A 24,299-nucleotide genomic window follows, 5' to 3' on the forward strand; every position below is an offset into this window, starting at 1 on the left:
CCTTTCATCAGAACAGTTCTGACGAAAGGTCCCCGACCTGAAACGTTAACTCTGCTTCTCTCTCCACAGATGCTGCCAGACCTGCTGAGTGTTTCCAGCACTTTCTGTTTTTATTTCAGATTTCCAGCATCTGCAGTATTTTGCTTTTACTCCTTAATTGCTACTTCTTTGACCAAGCTTTTGGTCACCTGTCCTAATTATCTCCTTATGTGACTCATTGTCAAATTCTCCCTGATAATCGTCCCTGTTTGATGTTTAATTACATTAAAAGCTCTATATAAATACAAGAATCTGTTGTGTCCCATTGACAGGCTGCTTCGACCCACTACAGTTATAAAGGAAGCAAAGCTGTGACGGAGGTGGTAATGCCGTGATCTCAGTGTGTGATGTCAATTGCTTACACTAATCTCACGACTGGAGTCACTGCTGGTTTGATTGATAGCTTGTGGGGACAGGCTCAGTGTGAAAGCTGACAGCCCTCTGCAAACCAGGTCAGCTGCCCTGACGCAGACAGACCTCAGATCCTGATCTCCTGGAGGGCTCCAGAACCGAGACTTTAAATGACACACCATGTGCCATTTTACCCAGTCAAGCTGACAGAAACAGAGCTCGAAAATATTAGAAGCTAACTAGAGGCCCAAGCCAGCGTCGGATTGATAGGTTTCCAACTTTGCTGCCAGGGTCCATCTCGTGGCCAGTTAGACATCTTCCTGCACCCTTCAGCTCAGAAACGTCTTTGCGGCGTAACTTACCGGGGGTGCGAGCTGGTAACGACACTGTGAGGGCAACAGGGCACCTTAGTGAGGGACAGTGTCAGCAGTTTATCTCCTTAATCCATGAGATTTAAGGATCGAGAAAGAGTCCATTTAAAGCATATCCTTTCTGGGCCGGAGACATTGATTGGCATTGTATTAACAATTATCACTTCGATAAAAGGGTACTTCCGCTTTTAATTATGAGCCTGAGCTTTCTGCAGTAGGTTTAATGGGCAATTAGTGTGCAAATTATAGAATCGTAGGAAGGTTACAACACAGAAGGAGGCCTTACAGCCCGTCCCATCTGTGCTGGCTCTCTACGAGAGCAACTCTAGCTGGTCCCACTCCCCTGCTTTTTCCTCGTTGCCCTGCAAAGTTCTTTAAAAAAAAAATAACGGGGAGGCTAAGGGTGAGAGGCAGTTATCGCGGACTCAGCGGAAGGCGACCAGGAGGTTGGAACTTGCAACGTCTCCACTAACTCTCAATATTTATCCCTCAACCAACTTTATCACATTGCTGTCTGTGGGAGCTTGCTGTGCGCAAATTGGCTGCCAGGTTTCCTGCATTAAAACACCTCAAAAGTAGTTCATTGTCTGTAAAGCGCGTTGGGACGTCCTGATATATTGTGAAAGGTGCTATATAAATGCAAGTTCTTTCGTTCCAATAATTAAAAATGTTCAAGGAAAATAAAAAATAATACACTTATTTTTAACGCCTCTATGACTTTTGTCCAGGGTTTGTCACAGAGGCATCCAGGAAATTAATCTTTCATTCCTGAGCACTCCAGTGCAATCCTGGAGAGTTGGCAACCCAAGCTCCTTGGGGTCCAGGTGAGCAAGAGGGAGGAGCAGCACTTTGCTCTGTGAGATCACTGCTCCCTCTCACTGCCAGAGTCTGTGCTTCACCGGAAGTATGAGTGATCAGCACAACGAGAACTCAGCCGCTATTTCTGTTCTCTCCTGTTCCCTTTCTGTGGCTCACTGCTTTATAAATAGCACTGGTTGTAATAAATAGGAGTGAGCAAAGCTCTTGGAGGGCCGTCTGCGACTGCAGCTCATTTGCTGAAGCTGTGGCTGTCTGTCCCTTAGTGACTCAATTTCTCGTTCCCTAACAGTGCAGACTTGGGATCAAACACGGGATCTGTTGGTCAGTAGGATTCAGTAGCTACAAGGAGGGGTGCACCTACCTACTGAGACAGGGGTGTGTCAGTTTTTGTGTCATTTACCAGAGATCCCATCAGCTGTCACAGGTTGCAATGTTTCCCTATATCAGCCATGGTTAGGATACTTAGGGAGAGGGATTTATCCACGTGGGGAACAGAGTGCAGTGTTACTAGGAGTGTAGATGTATCACCCAGCACTGAAAACAGCAAGAACTAGCATCTGAAGGGAGAGGGTTAAAGGCACAGTCCTTCAACTGCATGCCAAGGTGTTTCACAGCACCGTTCTCATAGGATTGGGATCTTACTGTGCCCTTAGCAGCCTTGATCTCTCACTGAGGTCCGGTTGAAGGCCTCCTACTGGCTCAGTGGGTAAATGCACTACCTGGTGTGGTAGTAAACAACACACAGCAAACTCTGATACATTGTGCTGTTTTTTAAAATTCTTTCATGGGATGTGGGCGTCACTGGCAAGGCCAGCATTTCTTGCCCATCCCTAATTGCCCTTAACAACTGAGTAGCTTGCTAGGCCATTTCAGAGGGCAGTTAAGAGTCAACCACATTGCTGTGGGTGGAGTCACATGTAGGCCAGACCGGGTAAGGACAGCAGATTTCCTTCCCTAAAGGACATTCGTGAACCAGACGTTTTTTTTTCAAAAGTTGATGATATTTTCATAACTAGCTTTCAATTCCAGATTTCTTTATTAGTTGAATAAATTAATTGAATTTAAATTCCATAAGCTGCTGTGTTGGGATTTGAACCCACGTCCCAGGCCATAGTTTAGAGTCTCTGGGTTACTAGCTTAGGGACAGCATCGCCACACCACTGTTTCCTTCAGGCTAGAGGGCTGTTAATTCATGTTCATGCCCAATCACTGTCCAGTCCCAAACCCTCCCCCTCCCCTCCCCCACCCCTCCCCCACCCCTCCCCCAAGTTTCTTTTTGTTTATTCTTGGGGTATGGACGTCATAGAGTCGTAGAATGTCTACAGCACAGAAAGAGGCCATTCGGCCCGTCATGTCTGTTCTGGCTCTCTGAAAAAGGCAACTCACCTAGTCCCACTTCCCGGCCTGTTTCCTGTGGACCTGCAAATGTCTTCTCTCCAGATAGTCGTCCAATTCTCGATTTGAAGGCCTCAATTGAACCTGCCTCCACCACACTCTCGGGCAGTGCATTCCAGATCCGAACCACTCGCTGCGTAAAAATGATTTTCCTCGCGTCACCTCTGGCTCTTTTGCCAAATCACTTTACAACAATTTGCGTTTATATAGTGCCTTTCACATGGTAAAACACCCCAAGGCGCTACATAGGAGCGATTATCAGATGAAACTTGACACCGAGCCACAGAAGGAGATATCAGGACAGGTGACCCGAAAACTTGGTCAAAGAGCTCGGTTTTAAGGAGTGTCTTAAAAGAGGAGAGAGAGAGACAGAAAGGTTTAAGGAGGGAATTCCAGAGCTCAGGGTCTCGGCAGCTGAAGGCACAGCTGCCAATGGAGGGGCGATGGAAATCAGGGATGTTCAGGAGGCCAGAATTGGAGGAGTGCAGAGATCTCGGAGGGGTTGTGGGGCCTGAGCAGCTTACAGAGATAGGGAGAGGCGAGGCCCTGGAGGGATTTGAACACAAGGAGGAGAATTTTAAATCTGAATCATTGTTGGGCAAAGAGTTAATGCAGGTCAGCGAGCATAGTGAGTGACGGGTGAACGGGACTAAACGCGAGTTAGGACACAGGCAGCAGAGTTTTGGACGAGCTCAAATTTACTGAGGATGGAACATGTGAGGCCAGGTCGTGTCTGGTGGTAAGAAAGGTATGGATAAATGTTTCAGCAACAGATGATCGAGAATGATCGCAGTCACATAGGTTGTCATTTGTGACTTCGATAAGGGCTGTTTCAGTCCTGTGGCAGGAAATCAAATCGGAGAGATTAAACATTGGTCTAGTCAGCATTAATTGCTTTGAGATGGTGGTAACTATCCTCTTGAACCACTGCTGTCTGTGCACTGAAGACCTTATTGTCGCCTTTCGATACAACTGAGGGGAATCCTAGACCACTTCAGAGTCAGTCATATTGGTGTGAGATTGGAGTCACATATAGACCAGACCAGGTCAGAACAGCAGGGCTCCTTCCCTAAAAAACTTTGGATCAGCCAGTTGTGTTTTTACACTTATCTGACAGCTCCTTGGTCACTTTTGTTTCACTGATGCCAGAACGGGCGTCCGATCTCTCTCTGTATCTGATGTCAATGTGCCTCTATAGTGCAACCCATGTACTGCAGCCTGCATGTGACTGTATCCCAGTGTCTATAGTGCAGCTTGCATGTCTCTCTGTAGCCCAACTGTCTTACTCTAAACCCACATTCCCCTTTCCCCTCCCAACCTGACTGCCTTCTGTGTCCACCCCTGGATAAAGCCCTTTCCCAATTCACTTACTACCGCCCTTTCAAATTCCAACTCTTTAGCCTTTGGCCCTCCATTCTCCGCAACATTTCTGCAGCTCCCGTTCTGCTCAACCACATTCCCACCTCCACCTTTGACCCCCTCGTCTCCATTAAAACTATTGCTCTCTCTCTCTCTCACTCTGGCCATCCCTCTGCTACTGCCCACACCTCCACTCCCTTTAATTTCAAGGGACTTGAAGGGATATGGTAATAACTAGCTATTCACCACCATGAGACCCACCTCCTGCTCTCTGGACCCTATTCCCACCAAACTGCTGACCACTCAACTTCTCATCCTGCTCTCCACGTCAGCCGATGTTGTTAATGGTTCACTCTTAGGTACTGCTCCAATCTCCTTTAAATCTGCTGTCATTGGCCCTTAAAAATAAAACCCCTGTCCTTGCAAATTACTGCCCCACCTCCAACCTCTCTTTTCTCTACGAAGTCCTTGAATGTGTTGTCACTTCTCAAATCCGTGCCCAGGACTCCGTGTTTGAATCCCTTCAGTCAGGTTTCCACAGTACTGAAATGACTCTTTTCAAAGTCACAAATGACATCCAATGTGACTGAGTCATGAATGGTTACAGCACAGAAGACCATTCGGCCCATCATGTCTGTGCCAGCTCTCTGCAAAAGCAACTCAACGAGTCCAACTCTCCCGCCTTTCCCCCATGGCCCTGCAAATTTTTCCTCTTTGGATATTATCCAATTCCCTTTTGAAAGCCATGATTGAATCTGCCTCCACCACACTCTCAGGCAGTGCATTCCAGATCCTAACACTCGCTGCGTGAAAAACCATTTCCCTGTGTCGCCATTGGTTCTTTTGCCAATCACTTTAAATCTGTGTCTTCTGGTTCTCGACCCTTCCGCCAATGGGAACAGTTTCTCTCTCTCTGCTGTGTCTCAACCCCTCGTGATTTTGACCACCTCTAGCAAATCTCATCTCAAACATCTCTTCTGTAAGGGAAACAACCCCAGCTTTTCCAATCTATCCATGTAACTGAAGTTCCTCCTCCCTGGAACCATTCTAGTAAATCTTTTTTGCATCCTCTTCACATCCTTCCTAAAGTGTGGTGCCCAGAACTGGACACAATACTCCAGTTGAGGCCAAACAAGTGTTTTATACAGGTTCACCACAACCTCCTTGCTTTGTACTCTATGCCTCTGCTTTATCAAGCCCAAGATCCCATATGCCTTATTAACTGCTTTCTCAACCTGCCCTGCAAACTTCAATGATTTGTACACCTATACCCCCAGGTCCCTCTGCTCCGGTATTCCCTTTAGAAATGTGCCCTTTAATTTACATTGCCGCTCCTCATTCTTCCTCTCAAAATGTACTGCTCCACACTTCTCAGCATTAAGTTTCATCTGCCATGTGTCTGCCTATTCCACCAGCCTGTCTCTTGAAGTTTATCACTATCCTCCTCACAGTCCACAATACTTCCAGGTTTTGTGCTAATCTGCAAATTTTTACAATGGGCCCTGTATATTGAAGTCTAGATCATTAATATAGATCATGAAAAGCAGGGGTCCTAACATCAACCCCTGGGGAACCCCACGGTATAGCTTCCTCCAGTCTGAAAAACAACTGTTCGCAACTACTCTCTGTTTCCTCTCACCCAGCTAACTTTGTGTTGTAAGACCCCATCTCTGGTCTAAAGGTGATACACCTTTATTAAATCTCTAAGCAATAGTACATACTCACAATGACACTTAGGAATCCCGCCAGCCAGGGTCCGTCTCATGTGGTCAGTCCTTCGACAGATCTGCTGGCGTGACTTTGGAATGGCTGACCAGGCCACTTTGCCGACAGCTGTATCAATGCCCTTGAGGGCTGTAGCTTTATACACCTTCCTGACCCTGGTCCTTGGTCCATGTAACGTAATGTTTTGAATTGACTTTAGTTTGCCTTATCAATCCCACCCTGGCTATGCAAGACCACCTGGTCTTCACTCAGAATTCTTCTCCCTTCATCCCAATGTCCTTCACCTCCACGTCTTCATCACCTGAGACAAGCTCAGCCCATAGCATGCCAGCACCGCTAGCTTACATTCATTAATAAGAAAAAAATGAAAGCAAGGTTTACATGATTAAGAGTGATTAATACAATTAAGGTTAAAAATGCATGGGCTTATAGTGCTGCCACTGTCCCTTTTAGCCCATGGGCTTTACCTTTGCTGACAAACTGTTATGTGGCAATTTATCAAACACCTTTTGGAAGTCCTGAGTACGCCACATCAACCACACTTCCCTCATCCACCCTCTCTGTTACTTCACTTGACTGTGCCAAAGGTAAACTAGCCTTCCTCATCCTTCTGGACCTGTCTGCAGTCTTTGACACACTTGACTGCACCATCCTCCCCCAACGCCCTTTCCATCGTCGTCCCGCTGGATGAGACTGCTCTCAGCTGGTTCCATTCTTATCTATCCAGTCATAACCAGAGAATCACCCGCAATGGCTTCTCTTCCTGCTCCCCAAAGTTACCTTTGGTTTCCCCCAAGGATCTATCCTTGGCCCTCCTCCTTATTTCTGCAGGAGCAGAATTTTCTTTCAGGCAAAATACTGGGAAGTCTTTGGTCCCTGCTACAAACTCCCTTCCCTCGGTACCGGCTCCATCCCTCTCCCTGACAACTGGCTGAGGCCGAACCAGACTGTTCATAACTTTGGTGCCAAATTTTACCCCAGGTTGAGCTTCCGACCACATATTGGCGCCAAATTTAGACCGCCTATTTCCTTCTCTGTACTGTCGACCAACTCCTCCCTGCCTCAGCTCATCTTTGCTCAAACCCTCATTCTTGCCTTTGTTACTTCTAGACTTGACTATTCCAATGCACTCCTGGCTGGCCTCCCATATTCCACCCTCCGTAAACTTCAGCTCATCCAAAACTCTGCTTCCCTTGTCCTTACTCACACCAAATCCCATTCATCCATTACCCCCGTGCTCGCTGACCTACATTGGTTTTTCAGATAAGCAATGTCTTGATTTTAAAGTTCTGATCCTTGTTTTCAAGTCCCTCTGTGGTCTCGCCTCTCCCTATCTCTGGAATCTCCTCCAGTCCTACAACCCTCCGAGATCTCTGCACTCCTCCAATTCTGGCCTCTTGAGCATCCCCTGATTTTAATCGCACCACTATTGGTGGCCATGCCTGGGGCCATGAGTTCTGGAATTCCCTCCCTAAACACTGCTTAAAACCCTATCTTTTTGAGCAAGCTTTTGGTCATCTGCTCCAATATCTCCTTAAGTGGCTCGATGCCAAATTTTGTTTGAAAATGTTCCTGTGAAGTGCTTTGGGACATTTTATCATGTTAAAGGCATTATATGAATATCAGTTGTTGTTGTGTGTGTCTCTGCATTCCTTCTTGTATCTCTCTATGCTGCTGTCTGTGTGTGTGTGTGTGTCTCTGTACTGCAACATTTGTGTGTGTATCTCCAACACAGAAATCTTCGAGGCAGCCAACATCCCCAGGTTATACACCCTACTGAGTCAGCGGTGCTTGAGATGGCTCGGCCATGTGAGCCGCATGGAAGATGGCAGGATCCCCAAGGACACATTGTACAGTGAGCTCGCCACTGGTATCAGACCCACCGGCCGTCCATGTCTCTGCTTTAAAGACCATCTGCAAACGCGACACCAAGTCCTGTGACATTGATCACAAGCCGTGGGAGTCAGTTGCCAGCGATCGCCAGAGCTGGCGGGCAGCCATAAAGGCGGGGCTAAAGTGTGGCGAGTCGAAGAGACTTAGCAGTTGGCAGGAAAAAAGACAGAAGCACAAGGAGAGAGCCAACTGTGTAACAGCCCCGACAACCAATTTTATCTGCAACACCTGTGGAAGAGTCTGTCACTCTAGAATTGGCCTTTCTAGCCACTCCAGGTGCTGCTCCACAAACCACTGACCACCTGCAGGCGCTTACCCATTGTCTCCCGAGACAAGGAGGCCAAAGAAGAAGAAGAAGAAGAAAGAAGATCTCTCTGTACTGCAGTCTGTGTGTGTGTGTATATATCACTGTACTGCAGCCTTCATGTGTGTGTGTGTCTTTCTGTATTGCAGTCTGTGTCTTTCTGTACTGCAGCCTTCGTGTGTGAGTATCTCTCTGTACAGCAGGCTGTGTGTGTCTCTGTACTGCAGCCTTCATGTGTGTGTGTGTGTCTGTGTATCTTTGTACTGCAACATTTGTGTGTGTGTATCTCTCTGTACTGCAGTGTGTGTGTGTGTCTTTCTGTATTGCAGCCTTCGTGTGTGTATCACTCTGTACTGCAATATTCGGTTTGTGTGTATCTCTCTGTACTGCAGCCTGCGTGGAATCTATCTTACGTTCTATCCTTTCTAACGGCAGAGAGAGAGAGGGCTCTCCACCCACGCACACTGCACTGTGCTGCTATGAATAACTACACTGACGTGAAGGGGCCTGTGACGCTTTTATTTTTGTTGTTGTATTTTTGTCCATCTCCTGAAATGACTGTTTCAGCTGAGAGCAGTGCCAGCTATTAATAGAATCAGCAGTTACAAAATGGGAAAAAATGAAGAGAGAGTAGCAGAGAAAATAGACACAAACATGGAGGGAGAAGGGAATTACTAAGCAAGCTGGTGAAACAGCAAAGAGATAGTCACCCACTCACTCACTCACTCAAACACACACTCACACACTCACTCACGTACACATGCACACATACACACTCACTCACATAGACACACTCACACACTCACTCACATAGAGTCACAGAGTTATACAGCACAGAAACAGGCCCTTCGGCCCATCGTGTCTGTGCTGGCCATCAAGCACCTAACTATTCTAATCCCATTTTCCAGCACTTGGCCCGTAGCCTTGTATGCTATGGCGTTTCAAGTGCTCATCTAAATACTTCTTAAATGTTGTGAGGGTTCCTGCCTCTACCACCCCTTCAGGCGGAGCGTTCCAGATTCCAACCACCCTCTGGGTGAAATTTTTTTTCCTTAAATCCCCTCTAAACCTCCTGCACCTTACCTTAAATCTATGCCCCCTGGTTACTGACCCCTCCGCCAAGGGAAAAAGTTTCTTCCTATCTACCCTATCAATGCCCCTCATATTTTTGTATACCTCAATCATGTCTCCCCTCAGCCTTCTCTGCTCTAAGGAAAACAACCCTAGCCTTTTCAGTCTCTCTTCATAGCTGAAATGCTGCAGCCCAGGCAACATCCTGGTGAATCTCCTCTGCACCCTTTCCAGTGCAATCACATCATTCCTCTAGTGTGGTGCCCAGAAATGTACACAGTACTCCAGCTGTGGTCTAACTAGCCTTTTATACAGCTCCATCATAACCTCCCTGCTCTTATATTCTATGCCTCGGCTAATAAAGGCGAGTATCCCATATGCCTTCCTAACCACATCTACCTGTGCTGCTGCCTTCAGTGATCTATGGACAAGTACATCAAGGTCCCTCTGCCCCTCTGTACTTCCTAGGGTCCTACCATCCATTGTATATTCCCTTGCCTTGTTAGTCCTCCCAAAATGCATCACCTCACACTTCTCAGGATTAAATTCCATTTGCCACAGCTCCACCCATCTTGCCAGCCCATCTATGTCATCCTGTAATGTAAGGCTTTCCTCCTCACTATTTATGACACCACCAATTTTCATGTCATCTGCGAACTTACTGATCATACCTCCTATATTCACGTCTAAATCATTAATGTACGCTACAAACAGCAAGCATCCCAGCACCAATCCCTGCGGTACACCGTACACATACACTCACTCACATACCCACTCACTCACACGCACATACACACACACACACACTCATTCACACGCATACTCACTCTCATACACACTCACACACTCACTCATTCAATCACATACACTCACACAATTGCACATACACTCACACAGAGTCAGGTGTACTTAAAGCAATAGACACACACAGAGATAGGTGTACTTAAACATCACTTAGAGGTGGCACTGAGGGTGGCAAGGGCACAGAATGTACTTTCAGTGGAAGACTTCAATGTCCATTACCAAGAGTGGCTCAGTAGCACCACTACTGACTGAGCTGGCCAAGTCCTACAGGACAGAGCTGCTAGACTGGAGGGAACCAACAAGAGGGAAAAATATACTTGACCTCATCCTGACCAATCTGCCTGCTGCAGATGCATCTGTCCATGGCAATATTGGTAGGAGTGACCATCGCACAGTCCTTGTGGAGATGAAGTCCCGTCTTCACATTGAGGATACCCTCCATCGTGTTGTGTGGCACCACCACCGTGTTAAATGGGATAGATTTCGAACAGATCTGACAACTCAAAAAAACTGGGCATCCAGGAGGCGCTGTGGGCCATCAGCAGCAGCAGAATTGTACTCAACCACAATCTGTAACCTCATGGCCCGGCATATCCCCCACTCTACTGTTACCATCAAGCCAGGAGACCAACCCTGGTTCAATGAAGAGTGCAGGAGGTCATGCCAGGAGCAGCACCAGGCATACCTCAAAATGAGGTGTCAACCTGGTGAAACTACAACACAGGACTACTTGTATGCCAAACTGTGTAAGCAGCATGCGATAGACAGAGCTAAGCAATCCCATAACCAACAGATCAGATCTAAGCTCTGCAGTCCTGCCACATCCAGCCGTGAACGGTGGTGGGCAATTAAACAACTAACTGGAGGAGGCTCCACAAATATCCCCATCCTCAATGATGGGGGAGCCCAGCACATCAGTGCGAAAGATAAGGCTGAAGCATTTGCAACAATCTTCAGCTAGAAGTGCCGAGTTGATGATCCATCTCGGCCTCCTCCTGAAGTCCCCAGCATCACAGATGCCAGACTTCAGTCAATTCGTTTCACTCTGCGTGATATCAAGAAACGCCTGAAGGCACTGGATACTGCAAAGGCTATGGATCCTGACAGCATTCCGGCAATAGTACTGAAGACCTGTGCTCCAGAACTTGCCGCACTCCTAGCCAAGCTGTTCCAGTACAGCTACAACACTGGCATCTACCCGGCAATGTGGAAAATTGTCGAGGTATGTCCTGTACACAGAAAGCAGGACAAATCCAACCCGGCCAATTATCACCTCCACCAATTTACTCTCAATCATCAGTAAGGTGATGGAAGGTGTCGTCAACAGTGCTATCAAGTGGCACCTGCTCAGTGGCGTTCAGTTTGGGTTCCACCAGGGCCACTCAGCTCCTGACCTCATTACGGCCTTGGTTCAAACATGGACAAGAGAGCTGAACTAAAGAGGTGAGGTGAGAGTGACTGCCCTTGACATCAAGGCAGCATTTGACCGAGTATGGCATCAAGGAGCCCCAGCAAAACTGGAGTCAATGGGAATCGGGGGGAAAATACTCTGCTACATACCTAGCACAAAGGAAGATAATTGCGGTTGTTGGAGGTCAATCATCTCAATCCCAGGACATCACTGCAGGAGTTCCTCAGGGTAGTGTCCGAGGCCCAACCATCTTCAGCTGCTTCATCAATGACCTTCCTTCAATCATAAGGTCAGAAGTGGGGATGTTTACTGATGATTGCACAATGTTCAGCACCATTTGCAACTCCTCAGATACTGAAGCAGTCCGGGTAGAAATGCAGCAAGGCCTGGACAATATAAAGGCTTGGGCTGATAAGTGGCAAGTAACATTCACGCCACACAAATGCCAGGCAATGACCATCTCCAACAAGAGAGAATCTAATCATCTCCCCTTGACATTCAATGGCATTACGATCACTGAATCCCCCACAATCAACATCCTCGGGGTTACCATTGACCAGAAACTGAACTGGAGTAGCCATATAAATACCGTGGCTACAAGAGCAGGTCAGAGGCTAGGAATCCCGTGGTGAGTAACTCACCTCCTGACTCCCCAAAGTCTGTCGGCCATCTACAAGGCACAAGTCAGGAGTGTGATGGAATACTCTCCACTCGCCTGGATGGGAGCAGCTCCAACAATACATCATCCTGACTTGGAACTATATCACCGTTCCTTCACTGTCACTGGGTCAAAATCCTGGAACTCCCTCCCTTATAGCACTGTGGGTGTACCTACCCCACATGGAGTGCAGAGGTTCAAGAAGGCAGCTCACCACCGCCTTCTCAAGGGCAATTAGGGATGGGCAATAATTGCTGGCCTAGCCAGTGACGCACAGATCCCATGAATGAATAAAAAAAACTTAGTTAGACACACCGCGAGGTATATATATATTTGGGAAATGGAATTCAATTTTGGCAAGTGTGAGGTTGACCATTTTGGATCCAAGACGGCTAATTCAGAGTCATTCCTAAATGGTGGGAAACTAAGGGCTGTAGAACAGCAAAGAGATTTCCGAGTCTAAATCCTTAAAAATCAGTAGACAGGTATGAGAGAAGGTGGGATTCGGGGGTACAGTGGGACAGTGAGGTTCGGGGCACAGGGAGAAGGTGGGGTTCAGGGGCACAGTGAGAAAGTGGGGTTCGGGGTTACAGTGGGGCGGTGGGGTTCGGGGGTACAGTGAGAAGGTGGGGTTTGGGGGCACAGTGAGAAGGTGGGGTTTGGGGGTACATTGAGAAGGTGGGGTTTGGGAGTACAGTGGGATGGTGTGGTTTGGGGGCACAGTGAGAAGGTGGGGTTTGGCGGTACAGTGGGACGGTGTGGTTTGGGGGCACAGTGAGAATGTGGGGTTCGGGGGTACAGTGAGAAGGTGTGATTCGGGGGTACAGTGGGACGGTGGGGTTCAGGGGCATAGTGGGACGGTGGGGTTCAGGAGTACAGTGGGATGGTGTGGTTTGGGGGCACAGTGAGAAGGTGGAGTTTGGGGGTACAGTGGGACGGTGTGGTTTTGGGGGACAGTGGAACTGTGGGGTTCGGGGGTACAGTAGGACGGTGGGGTTCGGGGGTACAATGGGACGGTGGGGTTTGGGGGTACAGTGAGAATGTTGGGTTTGGGGGCACAGTGAGAAGGTGGGGTTCGGGGGTACAGTAGGACGTTGGGGTTTGGGAGTACAGTGGGACGGTGGGGTTCGGGGGTACAGTGGGACGGTGGGGTTTGGGGTACAGTGGGATGGTGGGGTTTGGGAGTACAGTTGGACGGTGAGGTTCGGGGATACAGTGAGAAGGTGGGGTTCGGGGGTACAGTGGGATGGTGGGGTTCGGGGGCACAGTGAGCAGGTGGGGTTTGGGGGCACAGTGAGAATGTGGGGTTTGGGGGCACAGTGAGAAGGTGGGGTTCCAGGGTACAGTGGGACGGTGGGGTTTGGGAGTACAGTGGGATGGTGGGGTTTGGGGGTACAGTGAGAAGGTGAGGTTTGGGGGTACAGTGAGAAGTGGTGGTTTGGGGGCACAGTGAGAAGGTGGGGTTTGGGGGTATAGTGGGACGGTGGGGTTTGGGAGTAGAGTGGAACGGAGGGGTTCGGGGGCACAGTGAGAATGTGGGGTTCGGGGGCACAGTGGGACGGTGAGGTTTGGAAGTACAGTGGAACGGTGGGGTTCGGAGGTACAGTGAGTACGGTGAGGTTGGGGGGACAGTGGAACGGTGGGGTTCGGGGGTACACAGTGGGACGGTGAGGTTTTGGGGGACAGTGGGACCGTGCGGTTCGGGGGTACAGTGGGACAATGAGGTTTTGGGGGACAGTGGGACCATGGGGTTCGGGGGTACAGTGGGACGATGAGGTTTTGGGGACAGTGGGACGGTGGGGTTCGGGGGTACAGTGGGATGGTGCGGTTTTGGGGGACAGTGGGGTTCGGGGGTACAGTGGGATGGTGGAGTTTGGGGGTACAGAAGGACGGTGGGGTTCGGGGGTACAGAGTTTTAACTTGACTGACTTCTGAATCTTTGAAAAGCCTGGGCCTCAGTGTTGCCATTTTAAATTCGTCCTCTGCGGAAGATACTCTGTAGGTGTCTTGTTACCTTCTCATTATTGCTGAGCTTTCCGAAGGGTTGAAGGTTATCAGATTCCACCTCCCCTTCCCCTACCCAAGTCGTTGATATGTGGGAGTTCATGTTTATTGACGTTACTGGAACAGATATTGGGATCCAGTCAGTTAAAAGCAAGATCCAAACCCATTATAGGAAATGGTGAAATGTTCCAGGGTTTTGCTGTTCATTTGGTTTCTCTGTGTTTGTGTGTGTTTTAATCTGTGCAGAAATCAGCCGAGTTAGCATGAGACACTTCCTGTCGGACACAGTTCTCCAGTGCAGTTCGATGTAAATTTCCTTCCTAATAAAACCCACAGTTTGACAGAATCTGACTCTGAGCAGTCAGTTTAACTTCACAACATACAGTGCAGAATAATCCATCACACCCCTGACCAGCGTCTTTACATTGTGTAATCATCAGTGAACATCCCCACTTACGATGGAGGGAAGGTCATTGATGAAGCAGCTGAAGATGGTCGGGCCTAGAACGCTACCCTGAGGAACTCCTGCAGTGATGACCTGGAGCTCAGATGATTGACCTCCAACAATCACAACCATCTTCCTTTGCGCTGGGTATGACTCCAGCCAGTGGAGGGTTTTCCCCCTGATTTCCATTGACCTCAGTTTTACCAGGGCTCCTTGATGCCATACTCGGTCAAATGCTGCCTCGATGTCAAGGGCAGTCACTCTCACCTCACCTCTTGAGTTCAGCTCTTTTGTCCAGGTTTGAACCAAGGCTGTAATGAGGTCATGAGCTGCGTGGCTCTGGTGGAACCCAAGCTGAGTGTCACTGAGCAGGTTATTGCTAAGTAAGTGCTGTTTGATAGCACTGTTAATAACACCTTCCATCATTTTACTGATGATCGAGAGTAGACTGATGGGGAATAATTGGCTGGGATGGATTTGTCCTGCTTTTTGTGTACAGGACATACTTGAGCAATTTTCCCCATTGCCAGGTGGATGCCAGTGTTGTAGCCGAACTGCAACAGCTTGGCTAAAGGCATGGCTGATTCTGGAGCACAGGTCTAGAGCATTACAACCGTGATGTTTTTGGGGTCTGTAGCTTTTGCTGTATCCAGTGCACTCAGTCATTTCTTGACATCACATGGAGTCAATTGAAGGAGCTGAAGACTGGCATCTGTGATGCTGGGGACCTCAGGAGGAGGCTGAGATGGATCATCAACTTGACATTTCCGTGAAGATGATGGTGAATGTCTCAGCACTTATGTCTTTTGCACTCGTAGTTTATATTTCCCACTGACTTTACCTTCCCTCTGTTTATTCCCCATTTAGTTGCTATATCCCATGTTTATTTAATTTCCCCATGTTATATGCCTCAAAGTCTGAACAACTCTCTCCTGAGCAACAAATTGTCTCTGTAGCTGCATAAACACCTTTGTAGAGTCAGTATTATTTTAATGCCTGTCCCAGAGAAATGATCAGTAGCAGGAGCCAGACTGGAGCCAAAGTGATATCAGAGCATGAAGATATCAGAATCGCAATGACATCATGGAGCGTTAAATGTCACACTCGCAATGATATAGCAGGTGATGTCAGTGCGCTCATTGACCTCACAGGGAGCGATGATGTCATGACCTGCAATGACCTCACAGGGAGTAATGATGCCATGCCCTGCAATGACCTTGCAATGATCCATGATGTCACGTCTGGCAGTGACCTCACAGGGAGTGTTGATGTCAGGGCACCCAGTGACCTCACAGGGCGCGATGATGTCAGTGTGCGCAGTGACATCACAGGGAGCCATGATATCAGCATGCGCACTGACCTCACAGGGAGCGATGATGTCAGCGTGCGCACTGACCTCACAGGGAGCGATGATGTCAGCGTGCGCACTGACCTCACAGGGAGCGATGATGTCAGCGCACGCAGTGACCTCACAGGGACGATGATGTTAGCGTGCGCAGTGACTTCACGGTGAGCGATGATGTCAACATGCACAGTGACCTCACAGGGAGTGATGATGTTAGCGCGCGCAGTGACTTCACAGGGAGCGATGATGTCAGCATGCGCAGTGACTTTACAGTGAGCCATGATCTCAGCATGCGTAGTGACCTCACAGGGAGCCATGATGTCAGCGTGCGCAGTGACCTCACAGGGTACGATGATGTCAGCGTGCGCAGTGACTTCACGGTGAGCGATGATGTCAACATGCACAGTGACCTCACAGGGAGCGATGATGTTAGCGCGCGCAGTGACTTCACAGGGAGCGATGATGTCAGCATGCGCAGTGACTTTACAGTGAGCCATGATCTCAGCATGCGTAGTGACCTCACAGGGAGCCATGATGTCAGCGTGCGCAGTGACCTCACAGGGTACGATGATGTCAGCGTGTGCAGTGCTCTCACAGGGAGCGATGATGTCAGCATGTGCAGTGACTTCAGAGTGAGCCATGATCTCAGCATGCGTAGTGACCTCACAGGGAGCCATGATGTCAGCGCACGGTGACCTCACAGGGAGCGATGATGTCAGCGTGCGCAATGACCTCACAGGGAGCCATGATGTCAGTAAGTGCCTCACATGCTCTGTCCCTCTCTCTTCCTTGCTCTACCACAACTTTTGCCATTTACTCAGGAGCTGTTGTGAACAATGTCTTTCTGCCTCCTCAGCAACATCTGACTCACTTGGGCACTTATTACTGTTGTTCAATGGCAGGCAGCAGATCAACTTTTTGAGGCTTAACTTTGTTGATTGTGGCAGGTGCCAGCACTGCTGTGCTTTGTTCCTGACATGCTCCCTCTGCTGTTCACAGTGAGAATCTGCAGAAATCAATCTGGAGATCCCAGTGGAACTTCACGAAACACACATCTTACATGTTTAGTTTAGTTTAGAGATACAGCACTGAAACAGGCCCTTCGGCCCACCGAGTCTGTGCCGACCATCAACCACCCACTTATACTAATCCTACACTAATCCCATATTCCTACCACATCCCCACCTGTCCCTATATTTTCCCTACCACCTACCTATACTAGGGGCAATTTCTAATGGCCAATTTACCTATCAACCTGCAAGTCTTTGGCTTGTGGGAGGAAACCGGAGCACCCGGAGGAAACCCACGCAGACACAGGGAGAACTTGCAAACTCCACACAGGCAGTACCCGGAATTGAACCCGGGTCGCTGGAGCTGTGAGGCTGCGGTGCTAACCACTGCGCCGCTGTGCCGCCCTTGTATTAACTATTTTGTAATGATCATATAAACTACTCCCCTCTCATAAAGATACCCCCTCCCCTTCATAGATACCCCCTCCCCTCATACAAATACCCCTCCCCTTCATAGATACCCCCTCCCCTTCATACACAGATACCCCCCTCTGCCATCTCATAGATACCCCTGCCCTCATACGGATATCCCTCCCACCTCACACAGATACACCTTCCCCTCCCACAGATACCCCCTCCCCTCTCATAGATATCCCTCCCCTCTCAGAGATACCCCTCTCTTGTAGCTACCCCTTCCCCTCCCATAGATGCCCCCTCCCCTCTTGTACAGATACCCCCTCCCCCTCATACAGATACCCCTCCCCTCAGAGAGATACCCCTTCCCCAGATAGAACCTCCCCCTCATACAGATATCCTGCCCTCCCATAGATACCCCCTTCCCCTCATACAGATACCCCCTTCCCTCTTATACAGATACCTTTTTACCCTCTCTCATGCTATTCCTACAGTGACAGCTGGTTCCATCAGTCTGGCCTGATCTGGGAACCATGTGTCTGTCACTGCAGGAAATGCTGTATGCCTCACAGATGGTTTCATATAAATCCGAGCGGTGGGGACCAAAAACGTCTCCACCTGGTGCTGAGCTGCTCTCAGCTGGGGTGGGAGTCGGGACGGTCACTGCCCTCTGAGTTAGGAAGGGGCGAAAGCAGCCAGGGTCACACAGCCCAGAGACTGTTGTTGAAAGCGTGTGTGTGTGTGTGCGTGCGTGCGTCGGGTTAAATCGCAGTCGATTTGTCTCAACTGCGCCGCCTCCCATGATTGACCTTTGCTCACCCTCGAGATTGCCTCATGAGGTATAGCCATGCGAGTGAGATCATCCAAACACAGGAAAATGACGGGCAGCTGATCCGTTAACACTGCTCCACACCTCATGGTGGCTGGAGCACTGTCACCAGAGACTTTTCCCGTCATCCCCCTCGCAGCCGTGCAATCTCCTGGCACAGGCAGAGTAATATCCTGGAGAATTCCTCTCCGACAATCGAAACCAGTCCAGGAGGTCAGGCAGGCTGAGTGTTATCGGCCAAGCCACCGACCTTCTATAAAATGTGATCTCCGCCCCAGTCAGGAAAGACTCCAGCTTCCTCCAAAAGGCAGCTCCAGCTGGCAACACTTCGCAGAGGCTCACTACACTCTGGGAATAGAATCAGAATTGTTACAGTGGAGAAGGAGGCCATTCGGCCCATCATGGCTGCACTGGCTCTCTGAAAGAGCGATTCACTTAGTGCCATTTCCCCACCTTCTCCCCGCAACCCTGCACTTTCTTCCTTTTCAGATAACAGTCTAATTCCCTTTTGAATGCTTCAATTGAACCTGCCTCCAGCACGCTCTCAGGCAGCGCGTTCCAGACCTTAACCACTCGCTGCGTGAAAATGTTTTCCCTCATGTCGCTTTTGCTTCTCTTACCAAACACTTTAAATCTGTGCCCTCTCGTTCTCGATCCTTTCACGAGTGGGAACAGTTTCTCTCTATCTACTCTGTCCAGACCCCTCATGATTTTGAATACCTCTATCAAATCACCTCTCAGCCTTCTCTTCTCCAAAAAAACAGTCCGAACCGCTCCAATCTATCTTCATTAATGAAGTTCCTCATCCCTGGAACCATTCTCATGAATCTTTACTCTCTCCAATGCCCTCACATCTTTCCTCAAGTGCGGCGCCCAGAATTGGACGCAATACTCCAGCTGAGGCCGAACTAGTGTCTTCTACAAGTTCAACATAACTTCCTTGCTCTTGTACTCTACGCCCCTATTAATAAAGCCCAGGATACTGTATGCTTTATTAACCGCTCTCTCAACCTGTCCTGCCACCTTCAATGACTTATGCACATATACACCCAGGTCCCTCTGCTCCTGCACCCCCTTTAGAGTTGTACCCTTTATTCTATGTTGTCTCCATGTTCTTCCTACCAAAAGGAATCACTTCACATTTCTCTGCATTGAACTTCATCTGCCACCAGTCTGCCCATTCCACCAACTTGTCTATGTCCTTTTGAAATTCTACAACATCCAGTCTCTTACTCAGTTTAATCTCATGTCTCCTGGCTCCTCCTTGACCTGTTTAGCTGGGACAATCTATCAAAAGGCTCCTCAGCCCCTTCACTATCGAGTGGAAGAGGGTGCCTCCCACTTGTGGGAGCTTGCTGTGCGAATGTTGGCTGCCGCGTTTCCTACGCTTCAAAAACTCTTCACAATAGAGCACTTTGGGATGTCCTGAGGTTGTGATAGGTGCTATATAAATGCAAGTCCTTCTTTCTGTAAGACACACTTTCAGCCTTTGGTCATCCATCTGTCCTGTTGTCTTTTAGCCTGGCATCAATTGTTTCTGTCTGATTACATTCCTGTGAGCGTCCGCTAATCCAAATTGTCGCGCCATCTACTGAGTCCTGAGTGAAGGGAGCCCCAAGTGTTTGACGGGAGGTGACGCAGAGCCATGTGATTGTTGAGTGCAGAGTTTGTTGCCTAGCATTCAGCATGTTAGACACACAAAGCCGACAATAGCAGGAAGCACAATCGTCACACCAGCGAGTGACGCCGGAGCACTTCCTGTTTGTCCCGAAGACATCAACTGAAAGTTAGATTTACCCGACCCAGAGGCTGTGAGTCAGTGTCAGCTTACGGGCCATTTCCATCGTCCCCAACACTCCTTCTGCCCACAGCTATGTCTTTGATCTAATGCATAACCGACAACAACTATAACTGCCACTTTTATTTATAAAGAGCATTTAATGTAGTAAAATGCCCCAAGGTTGATTATCAAACAAAATTTGATTCTGAACCACATCAGCAGATAAGCAATAGTTTTGTCAAAGAGGAGCGTTTGACAGGAGGAAAGAGAGCTAGAGAGGTGGAGAGGTTCAGGGTGATCTTAAGGCACAGGCAGCTGAAGGCACAGCCACCAATGGTGAGGTGATTAAAGTCAGGGATGCTCAAGAGGCCAGAATTGGAGGAGTGCAGAGATCTTGGGGGGGTTGTGGGGCTGGAGGAGATTTCAGAGATAGGGAGGGGCGAGGCCCTGGAGGGATTTGAAAACCGGGACGAGAGTTTTAAAAACGGAGATGTTGCTTAACTGGGAGCCAATGTAGGTCAGCGAGCACAGGGGTGACGGGGGAACGGGACTTGATGCAGATTTGGACACGGCAGCAGGGTTTTGGATGACCTCAAGTTTACGGAGGGCAGAATGTGGGAGGCGGGCAAGGAGTGCGTCGGAATAGTCAAGTCTGGAGGTAATAAAGACATGAATGAGGGTTTCAGCAGCCGATGAGCGGAGGCGGAGGCAGAGTCGGGCGATGTTACAGAGGTGGAATTAGGCGGCCTTAGCAGTGGCGCTAGGTGGCCGGAAGTTCATCTCGGGGTCAAATATGGCTCCAAGTTTGCGAGCAGTCTGGTCCAGCCTCGGGCAGTTGCCAGGGAGAGGGATGGAGTTGATGGCGAGGAATTGGAGTTTATGGTGGGGAACCCGAGATACAGGCTTCGGTGTTCCCGATATTTCGTTGGAGGACATTTCCGCTCATCCAGTGCTGGAGCTCAGACCAACACCTTGGCAAGTTCGAGAAAGTGGAGGGGCTGAGGGAGTTGATGGTGAGGTAGATCTGGGTGTTGTCGGCATGTGCGTGATGTTGTGTTTCTGGATGATGGCATAGAGTGGCAACAGGTAGATGAGAAAGTGGAGAGGGTCAAGGATAGATCCTTGTGGGACACCAGTTGTAACAGTGCAGGAAGAGAAGCCATTGCAGATGATTCTCTGGCTATGACTGGATAGATAAGTATGGAACCAGGTGGTGCAGTCCCACCCAACTGGCCAGTGGTGGAGAGGCGTTGGAAGAGAATGGTGTGGTCAACCGAGTCAAAGGCTGCAGACAGGCCGAGAAGGACGAAGAGGGATAATTTTGACATGGCATTATTTGTGACTTTGTTAAGGGCTGTTTCAGAACTGTGACCGGGGCGGAAACCTAACTGGAGGAATTCAAACGTGGAGTTCCGGGAAAGATAAGCAGGGATTTTGAGAGGTGACAACATGTTCAATGACTTTGGAGAGGACAGGTAGGTTGGAGATATGAAGGTAATTTGCAAGGATGGTGGGGTCAAAGGTTGGCTTTTTGAGGAGAGGGGTAGAACCTGATGGGAGAGAACTGTTAAAAATATCAGCTAACATGGGGACCAAGAGGGGAAGTTGGCTGGTGAATAGTTCAGTGAGGACAGGGTTGAGGGAGCAGATGGTCTCACGGACAAAATGAGCTCGGAGAGGGCGTAAGTGGAGATAGGAGAGAGACTAGAGAAAGGTATTAACAGCACACCAGGGGGGATCTCTCCTGCCCTCCCTCAAATAGTGCCATGGAATCTTTTACATTCACCTGCAAGGACCTCGCTTCATAATATCTCAGCCAAAAGACAGCACCACTGACAGTGCAGCACTCCCTCAGTACTGTAGTGGAGCGTCAGCCTGGATTTGGTACTTAACTCTGCTTCACTGAGCCACGCTGACCCCTAACAATAAAGTGGTCACAGACTAAGAATCTATTTATCTTGAATTAGCGTGAATGGAGCGTGTTGGGGTGGGTGACAGGCGACAAGCAATAGCTACAGCTCCATGGTCCTGCAGACCGACTGCAGTAGACCAAAGTTAAGGCTCAACCTTCTCAGGACTAATTGGGACAGACAATAAACACAGCTCTACATCATTAGCTCGGCGACAATTGTTTTGCCAGATTATGCTCCAGTGAAGCGCCTTGGGATTTTGCTATGCTGTAGGCGCTGTATAAATGCAAGTTGTTGTTGAACCAACTACACAGAGCTGAGTGATGGGAGTTTGAAGTAAATACTGACACACTCCCCGGGAACCCCTGTAAATACTGACACACTCCCCGGGACCCCCTGTAAATACTGACACACTCCCCGGGACCCCCTGTTCATACTGACACACTCCCCGGGACCCCCTGTAAATACTGACACACTCCCCGGGACCCCCTGTAAATACTGACACACTCCCCGGGACCCCCTGTAAATACTGACACACTCCCCGGGACCCCCTGTAAATACTGACACACTCCCCAGGACCCCCTGTAAATACTGACACACTCCCCGGGACCCCCTGTAAATACTGACACACTCCCTGGGACCCCCTGTAAATACTGACACATTCCCCGGGACCCCCTGTAAATACTGACACACTCCCCGGGACCCCCTGTAAATACTGACACACTCCCCGGGACCCCCTGTAAATACTGACACACTCCCCGGGACCCCCTGTAAATACTGACACACTCCCCGGGACCCCCTGTAAATACTGACACACTCCTCGGGACACCCTGTTAATACTGACACACTCCCCGGGACCCCCTGTAAATACTGACACACTCCCCGGGACCCCCTGTAAATACTGACACACTCCCCGGGAACCCCTGTTAATACTGACACACTCCCCGGAACCCCTGTAAATACTGACACACTCCCCGGGAACCCCTGTTAATACAGACACACTCCCCAGGACCCCCTGTAAATACTGACACACTCCCCGGGACACCCTGTAAATACTGACACACTCCCCGGGAACCCCTGTAAATTTTGATATTGTAGTATTTATGCGTGCTGTTGCTATGTACTCTGCACTCTCTTATGAACAACTCTGCTACCTGCTGAACTTATTATAGAAGAAATGTGAATGTGTTTTGCGATGCTTAATTTTATTAATAATCCCATAACAATTAATAACACCCAGCGATATGTGTCACCAATCCACATGGCATCTCATTCCCCGACAGGGACAAACCTAGATGCCCACAGACAAAGACAATCGTACAGTGTCAATGGCCCTTACGCCCATTCCCCTATTTAGAGGATAAAGTGAGTCAGAAACTCAAGGAGCAATGCTGAGGGGACACCAAGATTGACTGTTCATCACAGGTGGGAAAGACTGAGGAATGGCGCAGAGTCTGTGACTCGGAACGCTGCAGTCCCGGGCAGTACCCATGGGCCTGGCCTCTCTCACATAGTCAAACCCTTGTGAATGACGCTTGAATATATCTGAGCAGCATTTGCCAAATATGAAATGCAAATACTGGAAATAAAGCAAAGCATAAATGTTTGGAATTATGCAATAGCCCCAGTTTACTGAAAGTAGATGTGGTTCCGCCCTGGATTCTTCGGAAAATCCGAGCCGAGCAGATCCCAGGATCTCAGCGCTTCAGATCCCGATAAAGAGCAGGAGCCACTGGGAAAAGAGAGAAGGAATACACTCAGTGTCTCATAATCATTCTTTCCCACTTACCTAGCACAGAGTCGCCGGTTCTGTGCTGTTACTAACCGTCTCGAGCTGGACTGGACACCCACTGTCCCGAGCTGGACTGGACACCCTCTGTCCAGAGCTGGACTGGACACTCTGTCCAGAGCTGGACTGGACACCCACAGTCCCGAGCTGGACTGGACACCCACAGTCCAGAGCTGGACTGGACACTCTGTCCAGAGCTGGACTGGACACCCACAGTCCCGAGCTGGACTGGACACCCTCTGTCCAGAGCTGGACTGGACACCCTCTGTCCAGAGCTGGACTGGACACCCTCTGTCCAGAGCTGGACTGGACATTCTCTGTCCAGAGCTGGACTGGACACTCTCTGTCCAGAGCTGGACTGGACACTCTCTGTCCAGAGCTGGACTGGACATTCTCTGTCCAGAGCTGAACTGGACACTCTCTGTCCAGAGCTGGACTGGAGACCCACTGTCCAGAGCTGGACTGGACACTCTCTGTCCTGAGCTGGACTGGACACTCTCTGTCCTGAGCTGGACTGGACACCCACTGACCTGAGCTGGACTGGACACTCACTGTCCTGAGCTGAACTGGACA

The 24,299-nt window shown here is 49.3% G+C and overlaps 1 protein-coding gene across 1 annotated transcript in view; it reads right to left on the reverse strand.

Moving 5' to 3' along the window:
* Positions 1–23,117: 23,117 nt before the first annotated feature.
* Positions 23,118–24,299, reverse strand: part of capn12 (calpain 12) — a 51,732-nt gene continuing 50,550 nt past the window's right edge. The window contains exon 22 of the mRNA XM_068019207.1: positions 23,118–23,669. Coding sequence (XP_067875308.1) covers positions 23,643–23,669 — 27 coding nt within the window. The 3' untranslated portion in view covers positions 23,118–23,642. The remainder of the gene's footprint in view (positions 23,670–24,299) is intronic.

The sequence above is a fragment of the Heterodontus francisci genome, chromosome 40 (assembly GCF_036365525.1).
Source record: "Heterodontus francisci isolate sHetFra1 chromosome 40, sHetFra1.hap1, whole genome shotgun sequence".
NCBI lineage: Eukaryota > Metazoa > Chordata > Chondrichthyes > Heterodontiformes > Heterodontidae > Heterodontus > Heterodontus francisci.